This window comes from Carassius gibelio, chromosome A14 (assembly GCF_023724105.1).
Source record: "Carassius gibelio isolate Cgi1373 ecotype wild population from Czech Republic chromosome A14, carGib1.2-hapl.c, whole genome shotgun sequence".
Taxonomy (NCBI): Eukaryota; Metazoa; Chordata; class Actinopteri; order Cypriniformes; family Cyprinidae; genus Carassius; species Carassius gibelio.
Window position 1 is genome coordinate 23,063,756 of NC_068384.1, and position 23,914 is coordinate 23,087,669.

At 38.7% G+C, this 23,914-nt stretch overlaps 4 protein-coding genes across 6 annotated transcripts in view; 2 read left to right on the top strand and 2 right to left on the bottom strand.

The window, feature by feature from the left end:
• The window catches only part of LOC128026859 (neurite extension and migration factor-like), a 144,119-nt gene that overhangs the window by 10,283 nt on the left and 109,922 nt on the right, over window positions 1–23,914 (bottom strand). The window lies entirely within an intron of this gene.
• Window positions 826–9,129, top strand: LOC128026886 (TNFAIP3-interacting protein 1-like). Of its 2 annotated transcripts, XM_052614149.1 has the most exons (7): window positions 844–1,083; window positions 3,155–3,296; window positions 4,369–4,512; window positions 6,247–6,378; window positions 6,471–6,677; window positions 7,625–7,750; window positions 8,583–9,129. In XM_052614149.1, exons 1-7 carry the CDS (start codon window positions 992–994, stop codon window positions 8,808–8,810), a joined length of 1,071 nt encoding a protein of 356 aa, XP_052470109.1. In that variant the 5' UTR covers window positions 844–991; the 3' UTR covers window positions 8,811–9,129. The 2 variants fall into 2 exon arrangements, with proteins under 2 accessions (XP_052470110.1, XP_052470109.1); XM_052614150.1 differs by lacking the exon at window positions 7,625–7,750 and having other exon boundaries at window positions 826–1,083.
• On the top strand, window positions 15,211–17,102 carry LOC128026891 (L-threonyl-[L-threonyl-carrier protein] 4-chlorinase-like). Its single transcript, XM_052614157.1, has 6 exons — window positions 15,211–15,806; window positions 15,890–16,163; window positions 16,247–16,338; window positions 16,421–16,560; window positions 16,678–16,782; window positions 16,884–17,102. The coding sequence occupies exons 1-6, from the start codon at window positions 15,677–15,679 to the stop codon at window positions 16,974–16,976; spliced, it is 834 nt and encodes a 277-aa protein (XP_052470117.1). The 5' UTR covers window positions 15,211–15,676; the 3' UTR covers window positions 16,977–17,102.
• Window positions 20,453–23,630, bottom strand: LOC128026894 (glutamine amidotransferase-like class 1 domain-containing protein 3, mitochondrial). Of its 2 annotated transcripts, none has more exons than XM_052614162.1 (5): window positions 23,493–23,630; window positions 22,930–23,045; window positions 22,602–22,773; window positions 20,977–21,178; window positions 20,453–20,864 (listed from the first exon to the last, which is right to left on the bottom strand). In XM_052614162.1, exons 2-5 carry the CDS (start codon window positions 23,035–23,037, stop codon window positions 20,672–20,674), a joined length of 675 nt encoding a protein of 224 aa, XP_052470122.1. In that variant the 5' UTR covers window positions 23,038–23,045; window positions 23,493–23,630; the 3' UTR covers window positions 20,453–20,671. The 2 variants fall into 2 exon arrangements, with proteins under 2 accessions (XP_052470122.1, XP_052470120.1); XM_052614160.1 differs by having other exon boundaries at window positions 22,930–23,050; window positions 23,493–23,626.

Here is a 23,914-nt window from a genome sequence, read left to right on the forward strand (position 1 = left end):
CACCTATTGGTCAAAAGTGATAAGCCATTTAATCATATTACTACTGGTTGTATTTATTATTTTTCTACCATTTCAATTTCAATCATCCTAAAATGTCTTTAACTGCTCAATGTTGCATTCGGTGTGATGCTTCATGCTATGCTTAGCTCCTCAATTTGCTGGTGGAGTGCTTGTCCCCATAATTGCTGCTTGAAGTTATTCGTTCTTTGTGTGAATGGGCCTGTAGTGTGTTGAAAACTATAAATTGCCATAGGGAACACTGTATTATCCAGGCATTTTGATGTAAAAACATAACTATCCATAAACATTTTTATATTTTCCAGTACGAAGTCATAAAAATAAAAATAACAAAAAAAATGTATATGACTTCCCATATGAATTTCTAACACTACTACTGTAGTAACAGATACTGCTGTAAAGCATTTTGCTGGAAAGTATGGTTACCATGGTACATTAGTTAACAGAACAAGTAAACAGATATTCTGGAAGTGAAACACAACCCCCCAGTGTCCTTTCACTCATGTGTTAACAGCGAGACATTGTGGTTTGGTTTTTAATAGTACTGCTTTTAGCAGTCTTTCACAGCCCACAGAGAGCAGATGATTCTGAAGCGGAAATTCCCTGCTGCCTACTATCAAATCACTTCCTCATTTTGTTTCTCAATCTAGTAACGCTTCCAACGTACTTTACCGTCTTAAAATCACCCTTTCAAATAATACACAATAAATCACACTCTACAGCTAGGAATAATTTGTTTGTAAAGGTAATACAGTTAGGACATGATTATTATTGTGGCACACTGAGCATCACTTCCTACTCTGTGATGTCTTGCATGTCAGTGAAGGGGTTTATATTTGAACTTCCCCTCCAGTGAATAACATCACATTAGCACACTGCTGTACACATTACATCGCCTGGATCTAGAAGTGAAAGACTATAAGGGGATTCAAACTCCAGCTATTACTCAGTTGAATTCAGATTTAAAAGAGTGATGGAAGGTAGTTTACAGTCGTCACTGTCAGAAGAGGACTCTTCAAGCAAAGAGCGCTCTTTACCTGAGGAGGAGAATGACCTTCAGTCTGAGTGTGTATTATTTTACTGTCTTTCATTTGTAGTTTTAAATGGACTTCAGCAACAGCGATTAATAGAGTTATAAGGTGTGTGTTTGCAGTGCTCTGACAGTACAGTCAGTTTGTTATAGGCAAGGCAAGTTTATTTATAAAGCACATTTCGTATACAATGGTAATTCAAAGTGCTTTACATAAAAGAAAGCAAAATAATCAAGAAGAACAAAAATAAGACAATTTTAAAACTTTGAAAATTATTTAAAAATTGACTTATTTAAAATGAATTTAAAACAGTTAGAAATAGAAAATGATTTTATAGAAGACATGTAAACAGGAAGTAGGGAATCTATAATAGTTTACCTATCAGAAGGGTTATTTATTTTATTATTTTTATTATTTTTTTATTTTTTTGTACAGCAGTACAGTATGTGATCTTGTTCCAAAGAAGGACAAGTCTGGCAGTTAAATTAGATACTTGAGATAGATATTCGTAAACTGTGATATTTATTTATGATACTCAAAAGTACTTTTTTTAGCACACACATAACCTCCTGTGATTTTCATTTTCTCAGTAGAGACCATGTATTTTTTACACTGTATACATATATGACTTGATCTGTCTTGGTGACCGTTAATTCAGAATGTATTTTGAGGCACACCAGTTTGGGGACCAATTCTCAGTATTAACTAACTGTTAACTATGATTTTTGTCTAATAAAACTCCCAAGTATTTGTTATGTTTATGTATGAGGTGGATCAAGGGATCTAAAATATGGTCATGCAGAATTAATACACGCTAATATGTGTTTTATAAGTACTAATAAACTGCCAATCTGCTTGTAGTATGCATTTTAATAAGCAACTATAGTGAGAATCTGTCCTTAAAATAAAGTGTGACCATATTTTGATATATCTGTGGGACGTCCTGAGGGGAAATGAAACAAATAAAATAAAAATGAGTCTCTTATTTGTAACAGAAACACCCCAGCTCAACCTTCCCAGAGATTTTATAGTCATTTTCATTTTCTTTTTATAGGGCTGGTGATGTGTTTGTGTAAAGTTCAGTTCATACTTTGTCACAGCTTAGCATGAGTCATTCATCATGAGGCTGTAATGAATTTTGGGAACGTTTGCATCCCATCTAAGACTTTATTTGTGCTGCTTCAGATTCTCCATCTGCCCATTACTGTATTGTAATGACAGCACACTGTTGTTCCCTATGGCTATGAAAGAACAAGGCTGTCTGGAAAAAGAGGTTTTAGCTTTAACGGTTTATCTGGATTAGCTTCTTTTCCATTCAAACTCTCATGTTACACTGTAATTACCCAGGTGTTTGGTATTGATAATGAATATTATGTATTTAATTTGTAATTATGTTGTGGAGCAGCTTCACACGTTGTTATTGTAATTACTGCAGTAATTACTTTTTATTAACATGTAATATCTGTGGTTTGGCCCGTGTCATGTAAGGACGCTAATTATGCTGTTCTCAAGAGGATCTTCACAAGAATAATAATTTAAAAAAAATTTTTAAAAAAAACTTGACAAAATCCAAAAAGCATTCAATGTGCAAATGTCCATATGAGAAAGATAATGTCAGAAAAGCTATTGATAATGTTTTATTTCAGTCTTAAACATGCCAAAAGCAATATTTAAAGGTTATTGTTAGTCTAGAGTAAAAGGAACCTACACAACAGGAACCTTGTGGGAAAAAATAAATAAATTCAAAGTAGGGTGCCAATATTAATAAACATGCCTAAATTTGACTGTAAAAGGTAGAATGAGAGGCAGTTATAATAACATTGTTGATGATAATAATGGTAATGATGATGATGTGAGATCTTAAAAGTGTGGGTTTGTGTGTGTGTGTGTGTGTGTGTGTGCGTGTGTGTGTGTGTGTGTGTGTGTGTGTGTGTGTGCGTGCGTGTGTGTGTGTGTGTGTGTGTGTGTGTGTGTGTGTGTGTGTGTGTGTGTGCGTGCGTGTGTGTGTGTGCGTGTGTGTGTGTGTGTGCGTGTGTGTGTGTGTGTGTGTGTGTGTGCGTGTGTGTGTGTGTGTGTGTGTGCGTGTGTGTGTGTGTGTGTTGTAGGCAGGTGGAGGAGGCGGCACTAGTCCTCTCTGGCGAGGAGCACTTAACCCTCATCACAGAGAGCATGTCCATCACTTCCTCTGATGAGGAGAAGCTTCAGCTCCTCAACAAAAACACTGAGCTCCGGAGACTCAACAAAGAGGTATAAACCAACGGCTGTGACATCACAACACAACTCATGTGTCAATCAATTTTTAGTGTGTCCAGTTTATAATACTGTGAAAAAAAAGGGAAAAAAAAAGAGTTGCAAAAGAGATAGATTTAGATCAACTGGAACACAAACATGTTTTAGGTTGTTTCATCTTTTTTAATAGTCAAACTATAAACAAAAAAAAACTGTATTATTATAAACTATTAAACCATTTTACTATAAATTCATTTTTTTTTTTTTTACATTTTGTATATATTTGGCAATTAGGTGACACATACAGTGGTAGTAATTAATTACCATATTCATGAAGCATGATATTTAAATGCCAGTCAAAAGTATGTGGTCTAAATGTGACACCTTCTGGAGAAAAAAAAAAATCGAATTTGCATGTTAAATGGTTTTTAATTAAGGGTCCTTTTACTGTATCCATAGCCGGTTTTTCTGTCAAGAAAGTAAGGTGTAGTTTTTGCAAACATAATCTATTCAAGTGTTTTGTGTAGTTAGTTCAGATTTTGCTGTGTTTGTGGGGATCAAATGTCCCTACAATGAAAGTACAGTTAGACAACGACCCTTAATGGACTAAAGGGACTTAAATTTTGAAATGCAGAAAGATTTCTGTATGAGTTTAGGGGAAGTCTAGGAAAAGGCAAATACAATTAGCTCAGTTTGAAAACAACAAAGTCAGTTGAAAGTCCCCACACTGATATAAAGCTGCAGCGCGCGTGTGTGTGTGTGTGTGTGTGTGTGTGGGCATGTTTTTGTGACATATCAGGACACAACTCTGTATAATGACATGGGTATGACACAGATATTACAAGGAGAGGGTGACTTATGAGGACATAACCCATGTCCCCATTTTTCAAAACGCTTATAAATCATACAGAATGAGTTTTTTTTGAGAAAGTAAAAAAAAACAAAGTTGCCTGTGAGCGTTAGGGTTAGGTGTAGGGTTGGTGAAGGGCAATAGAATATACAGTTTCTACAGTATAAAAACCATTACGCCAATGGAATGTCCCCACTTTTCACAAAAACAAACATGTGTGTGTGTGTGTGTGTGTGTCAGCTGATGAAGCTGAACGAGGAGTGGGATCACATCTATCACAGCACGAGTGTGGGGCTCCAGCAGCGTGTGGCGGCTCTCGAGGAGGAGAACAGGGCCCTCAAACAGCTCAACAGCCGACTGCTGCTCAAAGTAGAACATGAACAGGTATGTGGGTAGAAATACGCTCTCAAACTGTTACGGCACAGCTGCTTTCAATCCCAAGTCTGTATTTCTAGTGTCTACTGTTATTAAACAGAATTGGGAATTTTGTGAGTTTACCTAGAAACACAGTCTGCCAAAGGCTGGCTCTTCACTAGAATAATCTGATTGATTCAGTCATATCAAATACAATTTCTTGCAAAATATTTGTAATTGTTTTGTTTTGAAAGCTGACAATGATAAATCCAAAGGTGAAAGAAATGAAATCACAAATTGAAGAAATGAATGCTCAATCACAGTCTGGTTGTAAGTTTACTTTCATGTGCAATTTTTAAAAACTAAAAGGATGTAGCTAAGAAATGTTGTGCATCTGTCTCAAAAACACACGTTATTATAAAATGCAGTTATAAATAGAATAGTGGCATTTTCTAAACGAGATCAAATATAAGTCCATAATGCATCTATGCCACCTGGTCCTGGTCCCTGCAGCAGCATTCCCATTAGCCAATCAGACTTTAGGATAAGGTTTTGGTCGTTTATGGAGTAATGGTTTAGAGATCATGTGGAGCCACATTTAAAACTGCATAACCTGATGTAAGGTGCACAAACCCTGGTTCAATATGTGTGATGAGTCACCTCTCAGCTGATTTCTTTCATCTGGACTGCTTGATATTTGAAGAAAGCCAGAGGATATTGGAGTAATTAGTTCAGATGATTGCTCTTCATGGTCGAGAGGCAGGAAGATGAGGCTGTTTTGCAGACTTACCCTGATCCCTTATGAAGCTCACATGCTCCAGGACATTAAAGCTCAATAACACACTGCTAAAGAAATCTGAGGGTGGATTTATGACAAGGCCCTCGTGGTCTGCTAGTGGACAGATCTCATCTGCAGATTAGCCAAGACTTGGTCATTTTAACCCAAGTTTGGAAGTCAGTTTGTCAGTTACAAGTTATTGAATGCAAGAGGTCATGGAGGTCTTACTCTGAACCTCTGGTTCAACAAAAAATTCTTCTTATCAAAGGCCATTTTTGGTTGTAAAGTTTTAATCTATTGGCTATGTCTATTTTGGTAGATTTAAAAGAGCACCTGATTTATCACATACGTGAGATCTTCAGGACTATTGAATCTTTTAAATGTTATGTTACCTCATAATTAAATCTGCCATTCAATCGCCAACACATCATTGCAAACTTTTTCTGTAGAACATTCTCACTGGTCTTTTCCATATAATGAATGCATAAAGGAACAAGCTGAGAAGCTCTGAAATGTACAGAGACCCGCACATGGCATGCAGGAAAAATATAGTAGGCTAAATCGTGTGCCCTAATTTATAAATTGAGCGCAAAATTTACTAATTAATTCCCTCGATTAGCTAAATCATGCACACGGTTTATAATTCGAGAAAACAAATTAGTTATGGTACTTCTACTGTGCTTTTTTGTGCATTTTTGGTATGCATCTGATATATGACAAAATGCAGCATGAAGATTCTGCTAAACAGATTTTTGGGTGTTGGAATAACGTCATTGTGACTAAAAGATGACAGAATTTTCTTTGTACAACTTAAAAAAGTTTACAGTTCTAAAGTGATTTGGTTCTAAATAGAGCATTTACTTTCTAAAAATGTGGCAGGTTTGATGTTTTCTGTGTGATGTGACTGATGTTTTGCTATTGGTCGCTCTGTCTCAGAAGAAGATTCAGTCACTGAGACCTTCTCATGTTTGTGTTTGTGTGTGCAGAACAAGAGGGAATATTATGAACAGACACTGATGCAGGAGCTGAAGAAAAACCAGCATCTGCAGGAGTATGTCAGACTGCTGGAGAGCCGACTGCACCAAACAGATCTCCAGCAGTGGACGAGAGAATCTCAGGTGAGCTCACAGCATCAGTCAGACCAGTTACTGTATCTTATGTGACTATCCTTTAACATCTTTTTTGACCTTTTTTTTTTTTTAATTGGAAGACCTCAGATATCAGTAGCTCCTCAGACTCCCAGCTAGTGCAGAACTCGTCAAAGCTGTCCCTGGACATACGGTCGATTGCAGCACTTCCTCCATCACTGGGCACAAAGTCCAGTCTCAGACTGGCTGGGATGGGACTGGAGACGCAGTCTGACCCTATGAGAGAGGTTCGAGATCTTAAAGAACAGCTGGAGGCGCTGCGGTGTCAGGTGAGTTCATGTGTGATCATAATATTCAATGTCATTTTCGAAAGGAGAGATACAAATATGCCTACATTAACTGTGTAAAGAAGAAAAAAATGCATATGACATATTCAGATCAGACTTTTATGGTTCATATAGTATAATAAGGAAATCATGCTTTTTATATATTCATCCAAATTTAGAGACTCAAACTGAGCCAAGAAAAATGTGATTTGCTGCAGTTGCAGATATTTATATGGCCAAAAAGTAAGATGAAATTCTGATTGCTTTTAGATATTTATTATAAATCACTCTATATCTCCCAATAATATGTCTTAGTAAGATGATTTAAATGATCAAAACATATAATGCAATGCAATCCAATGATGATTGAGAGATGAAAAAATAAACGCTCCTCAAAAAAAAAAAAAAAAAATATTGATTCATGTATAATCAAGTAAAGCCACGCTGACTCTGTCCAGTAAGTGTTCATCTGGAAATATGACTAACATTATAAAAGTTATTCTTCTGTTTACCTGACACCATGAGATCAAAGTAACAGTTTTTATAATTGTATTTTTCCTTCAAATAAAAAGTATGAGCTATTAATCAGATGACAGAAGGTGTGCACTGTGTGCAACAGGTTTTGTCATGATGATCATTTAAATCCTTTAGAAATGTGCATTATATCAAATATGACCTAGTTGGCTTTATAGAGGTAAACAGAAGGTAAAAAATATTTACATTTAATAATTTAGCAGATGCTTTTATTCAAAGCAACTCACAAATGAGGACAAATGTTAATGCTGGGGTATAAGTAATTCAAAATAAGTATAAGTTTAATGTAAGTAATATAATTTGCATTTCTTTACCATTTTATATATTTAAAAAAGTCCGCTTCATAATACAGTAGCTCAGTAAAATAGTCAGACCTCTGTTGTAGGTGTAATAGATTTGACTTCATCCCTCCACAGACTCAAATCTACGAGGCTGATTATAAAACGGAGCAGAAGGACCACGAGCGCATGCTGCAGGAGAACAAGCGTCTGCGGCGCAGAGAGGCGGACATGCGTCAGCAGATGATGCTGCTGCAGGAGCAGGTGAGCATCACATCACACTAGATCATCACTGGATCCTCTCAAACACAGCTTCCTCCTACCAAACCTGTGCTAACGTTTAACTTTAGTATAAGTATTTCTAGCTTAATATCTGCTCATACTGACTAGAAGTAACTTTGCAAGTATTTGTCATCTTATTCTACTCACCCTATCCCTAACAGTCTACTAATACTCTAATGAGAGTTAGTTTACATGTAGATGCAAATTAAATCTACAGTGACTATTGAAATACAGTGTTAACAGAAGGTAAACACTAGCTGTGACACTGTCAAATGATTGTTTCATCATCAAGTATTGACTCAAGGTGCTGAGTTAGTGTTTGACTGACCAATGGCAGACAGCCGTTTGCTTGCATCACTTGACCGGGTAACACACATTGCTTTTAACAGCTACCCATTGAACTAATGTAAAGATGATTGAACACAGAAGTAGAATATCAGACACGCAGTTCACTCAATGAAAAAAAAAAATGCTATTAATATTTGCTATGAGGAAATGTATCTAAGCAAATGAATTGAGGCTTGTGTTGACATGGTGTCATGATGTTGAATATGTCTTAAGAGATGATGCATCTTACACACTTAAAATAGACCGTGTTTCACAGGAATCCTGATAATTATACTCTCTTATCAGTCTCTATGGACTGACAAACTGATGTGCACATTGATCTTAATCATTATTTGTGAATTCATTTCTAATTTCCAATGAATCAGAAGCAGAACAGGTATCAACTGCCCACTTCCATTGTATCAGATGCATTGTCAATCAGATAGCTCACATGTTTTATACGCTGAAGTCTTGTTTGTTTTCTCAGCTGAAGGTGTACGAGGATGATTTCCAGAAGGAGCGCTCAGACAAACGCATTCTCCAGAGACTGCTGATGAAGAAATCTCCAGCCGAGAAAGACCCGGTTCTGGTGCACCGCTGCAACAACGAGCAGGACCGGCCCAGATCAGACCGGAGGAAGCCCAGAGAAGAGCAGCGCGGAGGATACGTCTGTCCCAAACACTGTGAGCATCACGGCCAGCCGGACTTCCCCTGAACACAGACAGAGACACAACACATTCATTCAGCATATAAATGAAATATACACAAGCTAGATTGTATCTTTAAAACAGTTACTTTTTAACAGCTTTATTTATATGAGGAACTTTTTTTATTATTTTATTCTTTCAATTTGTTGAAAGGATTGTTGTTTGTACAGTGTGTGTAAACTGTGCACTTTTGTCTCTGTATAAATCAGTCTGAAGCACTTCACTGCCTGAAAACATGAAACTCAAACAATCCGTGTCAGACAGTAAATAATGGAGTCTTTAAAAGACAGTATATTTGGCCTTGTCAAGGTGTCAAAAAAACAAAAACTATACTATGAGGAAACGATTTAAGAAGTTTCTGCACCAAAAAAAAAAAAAAACCCTAGTCACTAGTAATGACTAACTGTTATGTTTGTTTAGTTTTCCCAGGAAATTTGCTCAGTTGTGCTCTCACTCTACATTGTCCATGTTATATAGGTCAGGTTTTTATTATCATTATTATTATGCATTAAAAATGTCCTTATAAATACTTCAATTAAAGTTCAACTACATTGTTTCAATAAAATATATTAACAACATAGATGTTTGTCATCCAAATTCTTTGAATACTCATGAGAACAATTATGCCTGTGTGTGTGTTTGTGTGTGTGTGTGTGTGTGTATACATATCTGTTTTATTATATAGTTCTATATGGAGATAGATAAAACTGTATAGTGGCTCTTCAGATGTAATTAAATATATGTGATACGTGCTGATAAAATGAGTCAGAATGCACACAGACTAATTTTGAGCTACAGGCAAAAAAAGCCAAAAAAACAAACAAGAGGTTTTCACAGAAATGAGTTCATTTATCCCTCATCAAGAGATCTCAATGCTCCAAATAATGATTTTAAATGGCCGCCTCATTAATGTTAATCTAAGAATAAAAGAAAAGATTGAAACACTTGCTGCTCTTGATTGAACTGCTTTTCTAGTTTTAGTAATCAATTTATTTATGAACACACTAAAGGGATTATTTTGATTACTTGTTTTCTTACAAGGATTTGTGTATATGTAAAATTTAAAAAGTCTAAGAAAATCTGCTTCTTATATTTATTCTGTTCTTTGTTCTGTTGTTGTTTGTTTATAATATTTTTTTATTTATAATAACAAAGACAAAATAAAAATAAAAATTAATAAATACAAAATAGTTATATTGTGATTCCCAATATTATTATTAAGAGAAGAACTGGAGAAAAAGATGCAACGCTGCTTTGTGATTTTGCTTTTGAAGCTTCAGAAAAGTGTAACTCGATGTTTCTCAAGATTGACTTTGCTGACTCTATCGACTTTAAACAGGTGTGGCTCAGTCATTTTTCATCACATCCCAACAAATCATCCATCATTCTGAAGATATTGTGAACATAAAAATAACTCATTTTTGAAAATTAGCTCATTGTGACTCAGTTTGCAAACACAGGTCACATATATTAATAATGGAAGATCATTTGCTGAGCAGAAGAGATTTCTTTACAGTCCAGTAATGTTCCTGCCACGTCTCCTAGTTTTACTGAGGTTAAAACCGGCCTCATCTACAAAAAGTAGCTCATGTCCCATAGCATCTGCTTCTAGTTCCATCACTCTCTGGACAAGACAAAACAAATGCAACACACCAGGCACATGCACAGCACTACAGTATGCACTTCCAAATTCAGACCCAATGACACTATAGCTTATCTGCACATAGTCATATCACAGTTGCTTTACACGTTCTGTGTTTCTCTCAAAAGGAACTCTGTAAATTTGCTTCATTCTTATTCTGTGGTACACGACTTATTGTAGAAATGCTTACTCTGTGTATATTTTGAAAGATGGTGTCATCATCAATTATGCGCTGCTGTATTTCGCTGTCTTATTGCATTATTGGCAATCACCATGTTCACTATATGGGTCTCTTGCTCTGGAGTGAACATTCTTCCTCTGCCCCCAACATCTGGACGTCTAGCAATTGTGTAAAGTAACAATTTCAGTATTTTTGCATGTATGGTACTGTGGTGTTTCTCATTAGACTGCGGGCGGCAGATCCTTTTCCTATTTGGCGCCTAAACTCTGGAATAACCTACCTAACATTGTTCGGGAGGCAGACACACTCTTGCAGTTTAAATCTAGATTAAAGACCCATCTCTTTAACCTGGCATACACATAACATACTAATATGCTTTTAATATCCAAATCCGTTAAAGGATTTTTAGGCTGCATTAATTAGGTAAACTGGAACCGGAACACTTCACATAACACCGTACTTTCTACATCATTAGAAGAATGGCATCTACGCTAATATTTGTCTGTTTCTCTCTTGTTCCGAGGTCACCGTGGCCACCAGATCCAGTCTGTGTCCAGATCAGAGGGTCACTGCAGTCACCCGGATCCAGTACGTATCCAGACCAGATGGTGGATCAGCACCTAGAAAGGACCTCTACTGACCTGAAAGACAGCGGAGACCAGGACAACTAGAGCCCCAGATACAGATCCCCTGTAAAGACCTTGTCTCAGAGGAGCACCAGGACAAGACCACAGGAAACAGATGATTCTTCTGCACAATCTGACTTTGCTGCAGCCTGGAATTGAACTACTGGTTTCGTCTGGTCAGAGGAGAACTGGCCCCCCAACTGAGCCTGGTTTCTCCCAAGGTTTTTTTCTCCATTCTGTCACCGATGGAGTTTCGGTTCCTTGCCGCTGTCGCCTCTGGCTTGCTTAGTTGGGGTCACTTCATCTACAGCGATATCGTTGACTTGATTGCAAATTAAAACAGACACTATTTCAACTGAACAGAGATGACATCAATGAATTCAATGATGAACTGCCTTTAACTATCATTTTGCATTATTGAGACACTGTTTTCCAAATGAATGTTGTTCAGTGCTTTGGCGCAATGTATTTTGTTTAAAGCACTATATAAATAAAGGTGATTGATTGATTAGAGTATGGCAGTGCTACAAAGTACTTACCGATTCTCATTTCGAAATGTCCTAATGATGCTTGCCACAGTGTAGCGGCTCAAATTAGGCTGAACCCGTTGGCCAGCATCCCTCAGGGTCATCACATGGTTGATGACATGGTCCACTATTGTAGCTCTGATGTCATCAGTTATTCTATTTCTTACTCTTCTTACCCTTTCTCTTTACCCTCTTCGTCCTCTTCTTGCTCCTCCTTGTCCTCTTCCTCTAACCCTCTCACTTCTTCACCTCCACGTCCTCTCCCTCTGCCTCCTCTGATTCTCACTCTTCTCACTCCTACTCACTCCTACTCCACACATAGTGCTTAGGCTGATTGCAAAGTGAACTAATTATCTAAAACAGTTTTCACATGTGAAAGTGTGCCAGACAGTTGGCAAAATAGTGTTAATGATAGCCATACATGTGTATAATTTTGCTAGGAGTGTGTTGTAAATTCAAGGAGAGGTTCCGGGCTTAAGTCATCAAGGTAGTTAAAAAGCTCCTTGGTGGCAAGGCACCGGGGGTGGATGAGATCCGCCCCGAGTACCTCAAGTCGCTGGATGTTGTGGGGCTGTCTTGGCTGACATGTCTCTGCAACATCGCATGGCGGTTGGGGACAGTACCTCTGGACTGGCAGACCGGGGTGGTGGTCCCTCTTTTCAAGAATGGGGACCGGAGAGTGTGTTCCAACTATAGGGGGATCACACTTCTCAGCCTCCCTGGGAAAGTCTATGCCAGGCTACTGTAGAGGAGAATTCGGCCGATAGTGGAACCTCGGATTGAGGAGGAACAGTGTGGTTTTCGTCCCGGTCGTAGAACACTGGACCAGCTCTATACCCTAGTTTGCCCAACCAGTCCACATGTGTTTTGTGGACTTGGAGAAGGCATTCGATCGTGTTCCTCGCGACATCCTGTGGAGGGTGCTCCGGGAGTATGGGGTCGGCGGCTCCCTACTTAGGGCTGTTCGGTCCCTGTACGACCGGAGCAAGAGCTTGGTTCGCATTGCCGGCAGTAAGTCAGACCTGTTCCCGGTGCATGTTGGACTCCGGCAGGGCTGCCCTTTGTCACCGGTTCTGTTCATAATTTTTATGGACAGAATTTCTAGGCGCAGCCAAGGGCCGGAGAGTGTCCAGTTTGGGGACCATACGATTTCGTCGCTGCTTTTTGCGGATGATGTTGTCGTGTTGGCCTCCTCAGACCAGGACCTTCAGCGTGCACTGGGACGGTTTGCAGTCGAGTGTGAATCGGCTGGGATGATAATCAGCACCTCCAAGTCCAAGGCCATGGTTCTCAGTCGGAAAAGGGTGGATTGCTCACTTCAGGTTGGTGGAGAGTTCCTGCCTCAAGTGGAGGAGTTCAGGTATCTTGGGGTCTTGTTCACGAGTGAGGGAAGGATGGAACGTGAGATTGACAGACGGATCGGTGCAGCTTCTGCAGTAATGCGGTCGCTGTACCGGTCTGTCGTGGTGAAGAAGGAGCTGAGCTGTAAGGCAAAGCTCTCGATTTACCGGTCAATCTACGTTCCTACTCTCACCTATGGTCATGAGCTGTGGGTCATGACCGAAAGGACAAGATCCCGGATACAGGCGGCCGAAATGAGCTTTCTCCGTCGGGTGGCTGGGCGCTCCCTTAGAGATAGGGTGAGAAGCTCAGTCACTCGGGAGGAGCTCAGAGTAGAGCCGTTGCTCCTCCACATCGAGAGGAGCCAGCTGAGGTGGCTCGGGCATCTATTTCGGATGCCTCCTGGACGCCTTCCCAGGGAGGTGTTCCAGGCACGTCTCACCGGGAGGAGGCCCCGGGGAAGACCTAGGACACGCTGGAGGGACTATGTCTCCCGGCTGGCCTTGGAACGCCTCGGGGTCCTCCCGGAAGAGCTGGAAGAAGTGGCTAGGAAGAGGGAAGTCTGGGCGTCTCTGCTTAGACTGTTGCCCCCGCGACCCGGCCCCGGATAAGCGGAAGATGATGGATGGATGGATGGATGTGTTGTAAATTCGGTAATTGAGTGTAAACAGTGAATTGTGCCTACAGTTTTGCAAAGTGTGTTACAAAATTGCAAACTGAGTGCAAAGCAGTGTTTGTGCTTTTAGTTTTGCAAACTCAGTGAGTGGTTTTGCTATACGTATTAATAGTTTTAGAAATTGTGCTACAAAAATCACGATTAGCGCTTAAGCATTCAGAAAAAACTGTAATGAACATATATAACATACAAATAAATGTGTGTGTGTGTGTGTGTGAGAGAGAGAGAGAGAGAGAAAGAGATTGTGTGTGTGTGTGTGTGAAAGAGAGAGAGAGACAGAGAGAGCATGTGTGTGTGTACCATGATATACGTATTATATATTACATCATATGACATGTAACCATTTAAACAAGTTGTGGTACACATAGGATTTCATGCTAGATTATTTTAATTCTAATTTGACATGACATGCATGACCATTAACAGCTAAAAGGTCCAGACCTTGGTTAATGTTTCATGTTAAAAAATAGCATTTGTTCTCCGAATAACTAATTTTCCTCCACTGTGTTGCCAGATCCAGTTGTTATACGTGTCCTTGGACATTTCTTTTCCACTTAATTTAACATTTTAAAAAGTTAAAGTTAATTTTAGGGTAAGAGATATCTTTATCCTATTTGCAAATAATTTTATATTAATTATTATAGTTTTTATAGCAATATCTGGCAACGCATCACAGGCACTGAATCTGACAGTAATTAAAGGTTATTGGTTATTTGACAGTTTACTGCTGATATGATACAACATTCGTTAAGGCAAAAATAAAGAAAAAATTATTTTATCTGTCAGTAATGCTATCAACACAATCAAAAACAGCAGCATTTAAACAAAAATGTCTTTATAAACTGAAATATGATTAAAATTACACATAATTTTAGCAGAAAAATAGAAATAGAATAGTAGTTGAATAGAAAAAATAGAAAATTTTAGAGACAAACTTTTTAATATTTAATTTTAATAATGAGTATATATATATATATATATATATATATATATATATATATATATATATATATATATATATATATATATATATATATATATATATATGTCTAGCTCAGCATATTGCGACATTGACCACACAATACCTACAAACCCAATCATGTTTGAAAGGGCGGACAAAAATATTTCGTTTTTTTTCCCCTAGAGTCTAAAATGGTAAACTATGCTAGTATGATGTCACCTTGGAGGAGGAGCCTAATCCTTAACTTATTATATATACACACAGTTTGACAGTGAGAAGCAAGACATCTCAAGAGGAAACAGCCTGAAGAGCAGAGACCAGGTATCGCTTGAATTAGATATGATCCATTGTCCATACTTTCCTCCATAGATTCATAATTGTTTTATATTGATCTTTCAATCTTGTTTTCAGCTTGTCCAAGACTCAGAACAAAGAAATCAGCATCTTTCTGACTCAGGAGTGTTTTTTTCTTGGTTGCACTGCATACACTCAGTGAACTTTAGCAATGAAAAAGAGCCTAATAAACAGAGGCAAATGCCTGAGTATGCAATCTGGCTGCTTCTTGTGGCTCACCTCCACCCTTATGCACTTAATATCAGCAGGTACTTCCTGTTTATTTTCTCATGGACCATTGCTTCCAGTCACTACAGAACTCTCTGTTCCTGCATAAACAACCCAGAATAAAATTGCTATGAATAAGTGGGGAGCTAAAACAAGGAGGTTTTCAGAGGTCAAAAAGGGAAATGCCTAAGTCAGACTGAAACTGGGCACAAGTTGTATTTGCCATCTTTCTCTCTGGGTTATAAAAACAGCTTCTCCTTCCCTGTGGAGTTTGCCCAGCTGAGTCTTAGCCCTTGAGAAGCAAAGTAAGCTTTGCACATCTCCAGCAGACAAGCAGAAGTTTCATTGCATTTTCAGACATGAAGAGAGATGCGGCTGAGATCCAGGACCTGTACGAGCAGCAGGGCTACCTGTCTGCTCTTCCTATCCTCAGTCCAGAAGAACTGCAGAAGGCCCGAGATGCCTTTGCTGAGCTGGAGAGAAAACATGGTGAGAGCTTTGGTGCTGCTGACTTTACATATAAGCCTCTGAATTGAGTTTGGAGATGAAATAATGCTGTTATTCATCTACAGGTGAAGATTACACTGCTTACAGCCTTCATAATATCCACACGGAGTGTGACTGGGTGATGGCCCTGGCCAAGCACCCTAAGCTTCTGGAGGTGGTCACAGCGGTTCTGGGGCCTGACATCATCCTGCTGGACTCCAGATTCATTTGTAAATATCCAGTGTGTAACAAGCCTGCTAAAACACAGGAAATCCAACTGAACAATACCTGTTCTAAAGAAAAGGACCGCACTGAGGAGACAGATGGATTGCCATTTGTGGCCTGGCACCAGGATATGAAGTAAGCACAACTGAAGTGTTTCAGCTTTCTATTGGCTCATGAATCCATTCCAAGTGTTGCATTCATCATGTGTTGAACTTCAGGTACTGGGGCTTTGATGGAGGTCCTGTTCTGTCAGTCTGGCTCGCTCTGGATGACTCACTTGAGGACAATGGAGCACTGCAGGTTATTCCAGGTATGAACACGGTCTCTGTCTGCAGGATTGACTGTGTCTGGTTTGTAAGATGTCTAAACTGTCCTTATTTATTTTCCAACAGGAAGTCACCACTCTGGTCTCCTGCCCCATCACCAGTCAAAGCGATCTGGCAATATGCTGAGTGTCAATCAAGAGATCCCAGAGGAGCTGGTGGAGACGGAGAAGGCCATCTTATGCCCTCTTCAAGCTGGTCAGATGTCTGTGAGTATGAATGCTTGCCATGACAATGTCTGAGAAAACAGACTACCAATCAAAACCATGGAACGACTCAAAAAAATCTTGCATTTTCAAAGCATTCTTTGTCTAAATTCTATTCAGATCCATGATGGACTTCTGGTCCATGCCAGCGATCCCAACACATCTAATAGAAGGCGCTGTGGCTATGTCATCCGATATGTCCCTACATGCACTTATCCAATCCAGGTAAATATCTTGCTCAGTTTACAAAAGGATGACATTTAACATATGTGTCTGCAGATGTTTAGCTGGAAAAGCATATAAATGTGTGTGTGTTTTCCTGACAGGACCCTGAGCGTCCAAGGACTTTTCCTGCCACAGTGCTGGTCAGCGGTTTTGACAAATACAACCATTTCTCCAACAAAACCTCCAAACTGTGACCGGATTATGCTGACCTCTTTATTTAAGACATGGGTCCTTAACACTCTAACAGTGTTTGTGTAAAATGAAACAGTAGTATATAATCTTTTTTTATATATATATATATATATATATATATATATATATATATATATATATATATATATATATATATATATATATATATAAAATACATAGTGATAAGATGGATAGTATGTATCTTTCAGGAAATCATGTGTATAAAGCTGTATGATCTGATGTGTCTTTTGACTGAATATGTAACTAATCTGCAATATTTAATAAATGTATCATTATTCCCCCTGGCTGTTTAAGTCATTTGCAACTGATTCAACAAACAGAGAAAGGACAGAGCCACAACAACACCACATAATGGTCCACAAATGAGCATCACATACAGCCAGCCAGGTGTCTCCAAATTTGGTCCTGGAGGGGCGAACTTTCCTCAACACACCTGCCTGGACATTTCCAGTATACATAGTAATACTTTTATTAGCTGGTTCAGCTCAAATAACCACTAATTACAACCAAGGTATGCAGAATACCATCTCTGAATGCACAACACGTCGAACCCTAAAGTAGAAGAATACACCGGGTGCCGCTCCTGTCAGCTAAGAACAGGAAACGGAGGATATAATTCACACGAGGTCACCAAAATTGGACAATAGAAGATTGGAAAACCTTGCCTGGTCTGATGAGTCTTGATTTCTGCTGCGACATTCAGATGGTGGGGTCAGAATTTGGCATTAAGAACATGAAAGCATGGATCCATCCTGCCTTTTGGTTAAGTCTGATGGTGGTGGTGTAATGGTGTGGGGGATATTTTTTGGCACAATTTGGACTCCTTAGTACCAAGTGAGCATTGTTTAAACACCACAGCCTACCTGAGTATCATTGCTGACCATTTCCATCCCTTTATGACTACAGTGTATCCATCTTCTGATGGCTACTTCCAGCAGGATAATGCACCATGTCACAAAGCTCAAATAATCTCAGACTGGTTTCTTGAACATGACAATGAGTTCACTTTACTCAAATGGCCACCACAGTCACCAGATCTCAATCCAATAGAGCAGCTTTGGGATGTGGTGGAACGGGAGATTGGCATCATGGATGTGCAACTGACAAATCTGCAGCAACTGTGTGATGCTATCATTTCAATATGGAGCAAAATCTCTGAGGAATTTTTCCAACACCTTGTTGAATCTATGCCACGAAGAATTAAGGCAGTCCTGAAGTCCAACCCGGTACTAGCAAGTGGCTGCTGTGGTGTTCACTACCACAACAACTGTCTATGTGTGTGCAGGAACAGAATCCCGGAATAAAACAAATGTTAAGCAGCACAACCATTTCTAACATTTGCCTAGGGCCTACAAATGTCTAGAACTGGAACTGTCAGCCACATCCAGTGCAATGTGGTTTAAGTAATTTCACAAATACCACTAAAATAATTACTACTGGAAACTTTAGTGAATATTTTTTGCATGATCCGTTAAATACTCTCCTCACATAAAGAAAACGCTGGACTTTTGGTAGTTCCTAGGATAGCAAAGTCCACTAAAGGAGGTAGAGCTTTTTCGCATTTGGCTCCCAAACTCTGGAATAGCCTTCCTGATAATGTTCGGGGTTCAGACACACTCTCCTTTTCATCACTAATTTTTAACTGTATTTCTTTAGTTAATCCTGACAGTATTTTTATTTAATCAATCAATCAATCACCTTTATTTATATAGTGCTTTAAACAAAATACATTGCGTCAAAGCACTGAACAACATTCATTTGGAAAACAGTGTCTCAATAATGCAAAACAATTTAAGTCAAAAGAGGGTTTGCACTAATGCAAGCCGTTAATAAATCTGGCACTTGGCCTTGAAACCTCTATAGACCACATAAAGACATGGTCTTGGTCAGTGTTTAGGTCTCATTACTTTGTGACTTGCTCTGGATCTTTTTTTTTTTTTTTTTTTGCAATGCTGACCTCATACAGTACGTCATCACTCCGGAGCTGCTTTCTCTGTACAGCTGTTGGCACAAGTTATATAAAAGTGATTATTATATTTTGAATATGGACATTTTTCTTACAAAAACCCCAAAATTCGCTACAGGAGGCCTTTCTTCACCCCCAGAGCAGTGTGAGACACTTTGCTTTTTAGGGATGGGTGCTTTTTATTTAACTTGTTTTGGAATAAAGCTTGCAAATGCCCGCTGAGTGCCATAAAACAACATAAAAGATCAAAGACATTTTTTATTAATAACTCTGACTGGAAACATCTGAGAAACGAGAGTCATAAACACCTGTAAGAACTAGTTAATTACAGACCAATCTCGAATCTTCCTTTTCTGTCCAAGATACTAGAAAAGGTAGTATCCTCACAATTATATTCCTTCTTAGAGAAAAATGGTATATGTGAGGATTTCCAGTCAGGATTTAGACCGTATCATAGTACTGAGACTGCTCTCCTTAGAGTTACAAATGATTTGCTCTTATCATCTGATCGTGGGTGTATCTCTCTATTAGTTTTATTTGATCTTAGTGCTGCGTTTGACACAATTGACCACAACATTCTTTTGCATAGACTTGTACACTTTGTTAGCATTAATGGAAGTGCATTAGCATGGTTTAAATCATACTTATATGACCGCCATCAATTCGTAGCAGTGAATGAAGAGGTATCATATCGATCACAAGTGCAGTATGGAGTACCTCAAGGCTCAGTACTAGGGCCGCTACTCTTCTACTTCTCCTCAAGGTTAGATTATTGTAATTCTTTATTGGGTGGTTGTTCTGCACGCTTAATAAACAAACTCCTGCTAGTCCAAAATGCAGCAGCTAGAGATCTTACTAGAACCAGGAAGTATGACCATATTAGCCCGGTCCTGCGAATACTGCACTGGCTCCTTATCTAACATTGTATAGATTTAAAAATCTTGCTCAATGGTTTAGCACTGTTACATTATAGTCCTTCACGTCCGCTGTGTTTTCAAAACCCATTGCAACTTGATAATACTTAGAATATCAACTGCCTTTTCCTACTTAGCTTCCAAACTCTGGAATAACCTATCTAACATTCTTCGGGAGGCAGACACACTCTTCAGTTTAAATCTAGATTAACAACCCACCTCTTTAACCTGGTTTACACATAACACACTAATACACTTCTAATATCCAAATCGGTTAAAAGATTTATAGGTTGCATTAATTAGGAAAACTGGAACCGGGAACACTTCCCATAACACGTCATCATTAGAAGAATGGCATCTATGCTAGTATTAGTTTGTTTCTTTCTTATTCCGAGGTATATATATATATATATTATATACTTTTTTTTTTTTTCAATTTAGTAATGCTAGTGTTTTGGAGAGTATGCCAATCTTAATGAAAGAAAGAACAAGTGTAATTTAAACCTTAAAATAATTAATGAGCTTGTCTATCATGACATAAAAAAACTGCACATTAACAAACCAATGAGCAAGCAAATCTTTGAAATCAGTTCAATTTTATTGATAATAGGTTACAACAAAAAAGTGTGTCCAGTTTTACTGAAAATTAACTGGTCTCACCAGGTTTCTGATATATACGTAAACTCGTGACCGTTATTCAACTTTTTCTGGGGTTAGTCGATAACATCTTTATTCTTTTATAAATAAATATACATATTTATTGATGTAATAACTTTGAGAAAGTGAAATGGCAAAGTTAGGCTAGTTTGAGAACTTCTTTGACCATGATACCCAGACCATCAAAGACCTCATGGATAGGAGCGTTGCACATGAACGCACTCGTAGTCACCAGTTTGTTCTTGGAATCAATATGCACCTCGCCGACATTCTTATTCAAGTGTTTGCAGCCCAGTTCGGCCATGGCTTTAGCCACCTGAGCGTACGGCCACCTGCGGTCACAAGAAAGACAACACTCAGTTCAGAACCAAAACACCTCTAACTCAGTGATCTCATCAGGGTCAGGTTTTAATAACTCTAGGGCTTAAATCTGCCCAAACTCACTTCTCACACTCTGAGTCGTGGCCGACGGTCAGCTCACATCCTGGAATAGCTTTGGCTGCCAGCACAGGAGAGATGCAACACATGCCCATGGGTTTCTTCGCTTTATGGAAAGCTTTAATGATCTTATCAACCTCAGGTTTGATTGAGTAATCCTTGCCTTTGGTGGCCCAGTCACTCAGGTTTTTAGCCACTCCAAAACCACCTGTATGGCACATTAAGAGTCAATTCACTATTAAAGGGGTCATGAAATGAGTAATCAAATTTTCCTTGAACTTTCCACACGTAAAATGTCACTATACAATTAAAAAAATATGCTGTCATGGGTTCAGGATCAAAACTTGCAAAAAAAAAAAAAAAAAAGATATCTGCTAAACGTTTGTTTCAGAGTGCTTGCTCATCTGCAATACGACTGTAGGATGTTTCCTATCAAATGTCAAATAAACGTGTAGAAAATGTCTTTAAGATGTTTAAGATTTAAAATGCATGTAAAATTGATATCTTAAAGACATCCATCAGATGTTTGTACACAGAAGATGCTTTCCAGCTGAATTGATCTTTAATAGACCGCTTGTATATGGCGTTAAATATCGAGAGCTCATTATTGTAGCGTGAAAGTACATTGATACAATGCGCTAGCGCGAATCTCTCCGCTCAGATACACTGCTCTAGCCCGGAAAGAGTGCGCTTACTTAAAACGTGTCCCTCCTCCTGCACGCTCAAATATCTGTGGGCTCATGCGCTAAAGATATAAATTATTTTCACACCTGAATTAAACATTGTCAAAGGTTATCATTATGCACTTTTAAAAAGTAGTCTCAAAACAGATTTGTGCAGGGCCTTTCCTTTATTTATTTATTTATTTTTAATTTATTGTTGTATTTTGTTTTAACATAAAATGGTTATTGTGGCTACTTTGTTTTATATCTCTGGTATTTTGATCTTTTCTTTGCACATAAGCATCTCTCTGTGAAATAGGCTACTTTTTTAACACGGTTTTAAAAGTTATACTACAAATAAAGATTTAACCAATCAGACCTCAAAAAACTGACTGATGAAAATACTGTTGGTCTCTGAGCAATTTATCTAAAAACAACATATTATAGCCTATGGCCCTAAAGACTTTATATAAAACATCAATGTTATGTCATAATGTGTCAGATAGATACCTCAACTGAATTTAAAAGCATAGCAATAAATTATCAGTTGGTATGACGGCGATAATAAATAACAACACAAATCAACAACAAATGTCAAAAAGCATAACTGTTTAATTATTATAATTATTATTATTATTATTATTATTATTATTATGTATTATTATTATAATTACTACCTATTTTAATCCAGTGTTTGGTTTCAGGTTTGATTTTTTTTTTTTTTTTTCATGAAAATCCACTTAATCTTAGCTATACATTCAATGGCACTTAAATGGCTACAGTGATATAATAGCTTATATATATGTAATTCCGTTGTCTGCGATAAGATTTGCGCATATTTGTGTATTAACCATAATGTGCTCTTGACATTTGTGAGTAAAATAACGCCATACCTGCAGACGTACAAGTGTTGTGTGGGTACTGTAATTGCTCTGTGCTACAGTGTGATGATGCAGCTGCTTGAATCACCTGGAATAATGAGAGCATCAAAGGCGCCGACATCCAGCTTGACCAGGTCAGTGACGTCACCCCGGGCGATGCGCGCGCTCTCCTGCAGCACGTTCCTCTTGTCCGTCCCGGGCTTTCCTTCACAGTGGTTAACTACATGCATCATCTCAACATCAGGCGCAAACATCTGGACCTACAAAGCAAAGCGAGCAGGTTTTCATTTTCACTTGACTTTGTTACTTTTCTGTTTATCTCCAGGAAAACCCAGCTTTTCAGTGTGTTCTTTTTTCAAAGCCCTGTTTAGGTTTTGGCTCGTGTTGCTTTATTTGTGTGCATGTACGTGCATTACCTTGGCACCTGCTCGACTGAGGTGCACCAGCACAGCGGACGCCTCGTGAACCTCTGTGCCGTCATACACTCCACAGCCGGACAGAATCACCGCCACGCGCTTGGCCATCTTGCCTGCTGCACTTAATAAACACGGAAATGAACTATTAATGCTGGCTGTTACTGCAAGTATTCAAGTATTCACTGTTGGCACTGAGAAAAGATATCGCAGGTAAGCAGCAGGTGCCAATTCCACTGGCAGAATTAACTATTTATAGCACTGGCACCCATAGAGAGTCCTGCCCAGGTAACGCAAGATCCGTTTCCAGGGAGTCAGTGTAAACACACACTGAACAGTGACTGTATTCAGGAAATATTCCTTTATTACAAAACGTTGGTTACATAAGTGCTATTGGTGCAATAGTGCTTGCAGCATTAAACAGCAACCTTAAGAAATCTCTGAACGTTAATACAGAGAAGACTGTTTAAACACCATGACATGTTTCAGATGTTTCAAAGTTCAACTGTCTTACAGTTTTCACTAAATCTACACTTGCAGTTGTTTAAAAGCATCCGACAGCCTACCTTGCTAGAGGAGTTGAGATGACAGTGAAGTGAAGTGAAGTGCGTTCCTGCTGAGTGTTTCGCTTGAGCATGGAAAGACATGCGGACAGCTGCAGCTTATATTCACAGTCCCAGTCCCTCCCATGAAGGCGGGTAACACACTGACCATTGCTTCCTGGAAGGAAAATAAAACTCTTATCTCGGTTTTCCCGTATAGGCTGTGCTGAGTCATGCCTACCTTTCTTTCTTTCTGAGCTCACCTGTACTGTATTTATGCTGGTGCCATATTAACCTGCACTGATAAGCTTCGATAAAAGAGGGCAGTTTGGAGCACTGTAGAGTATATTAGGTTATAAACTTTAGTAGCCTATATATCTTTATATGCTCATTTGAAAAGAAAGTAGTCTATCAAAGATGTTATCTGGGGATAAATGCATCACACG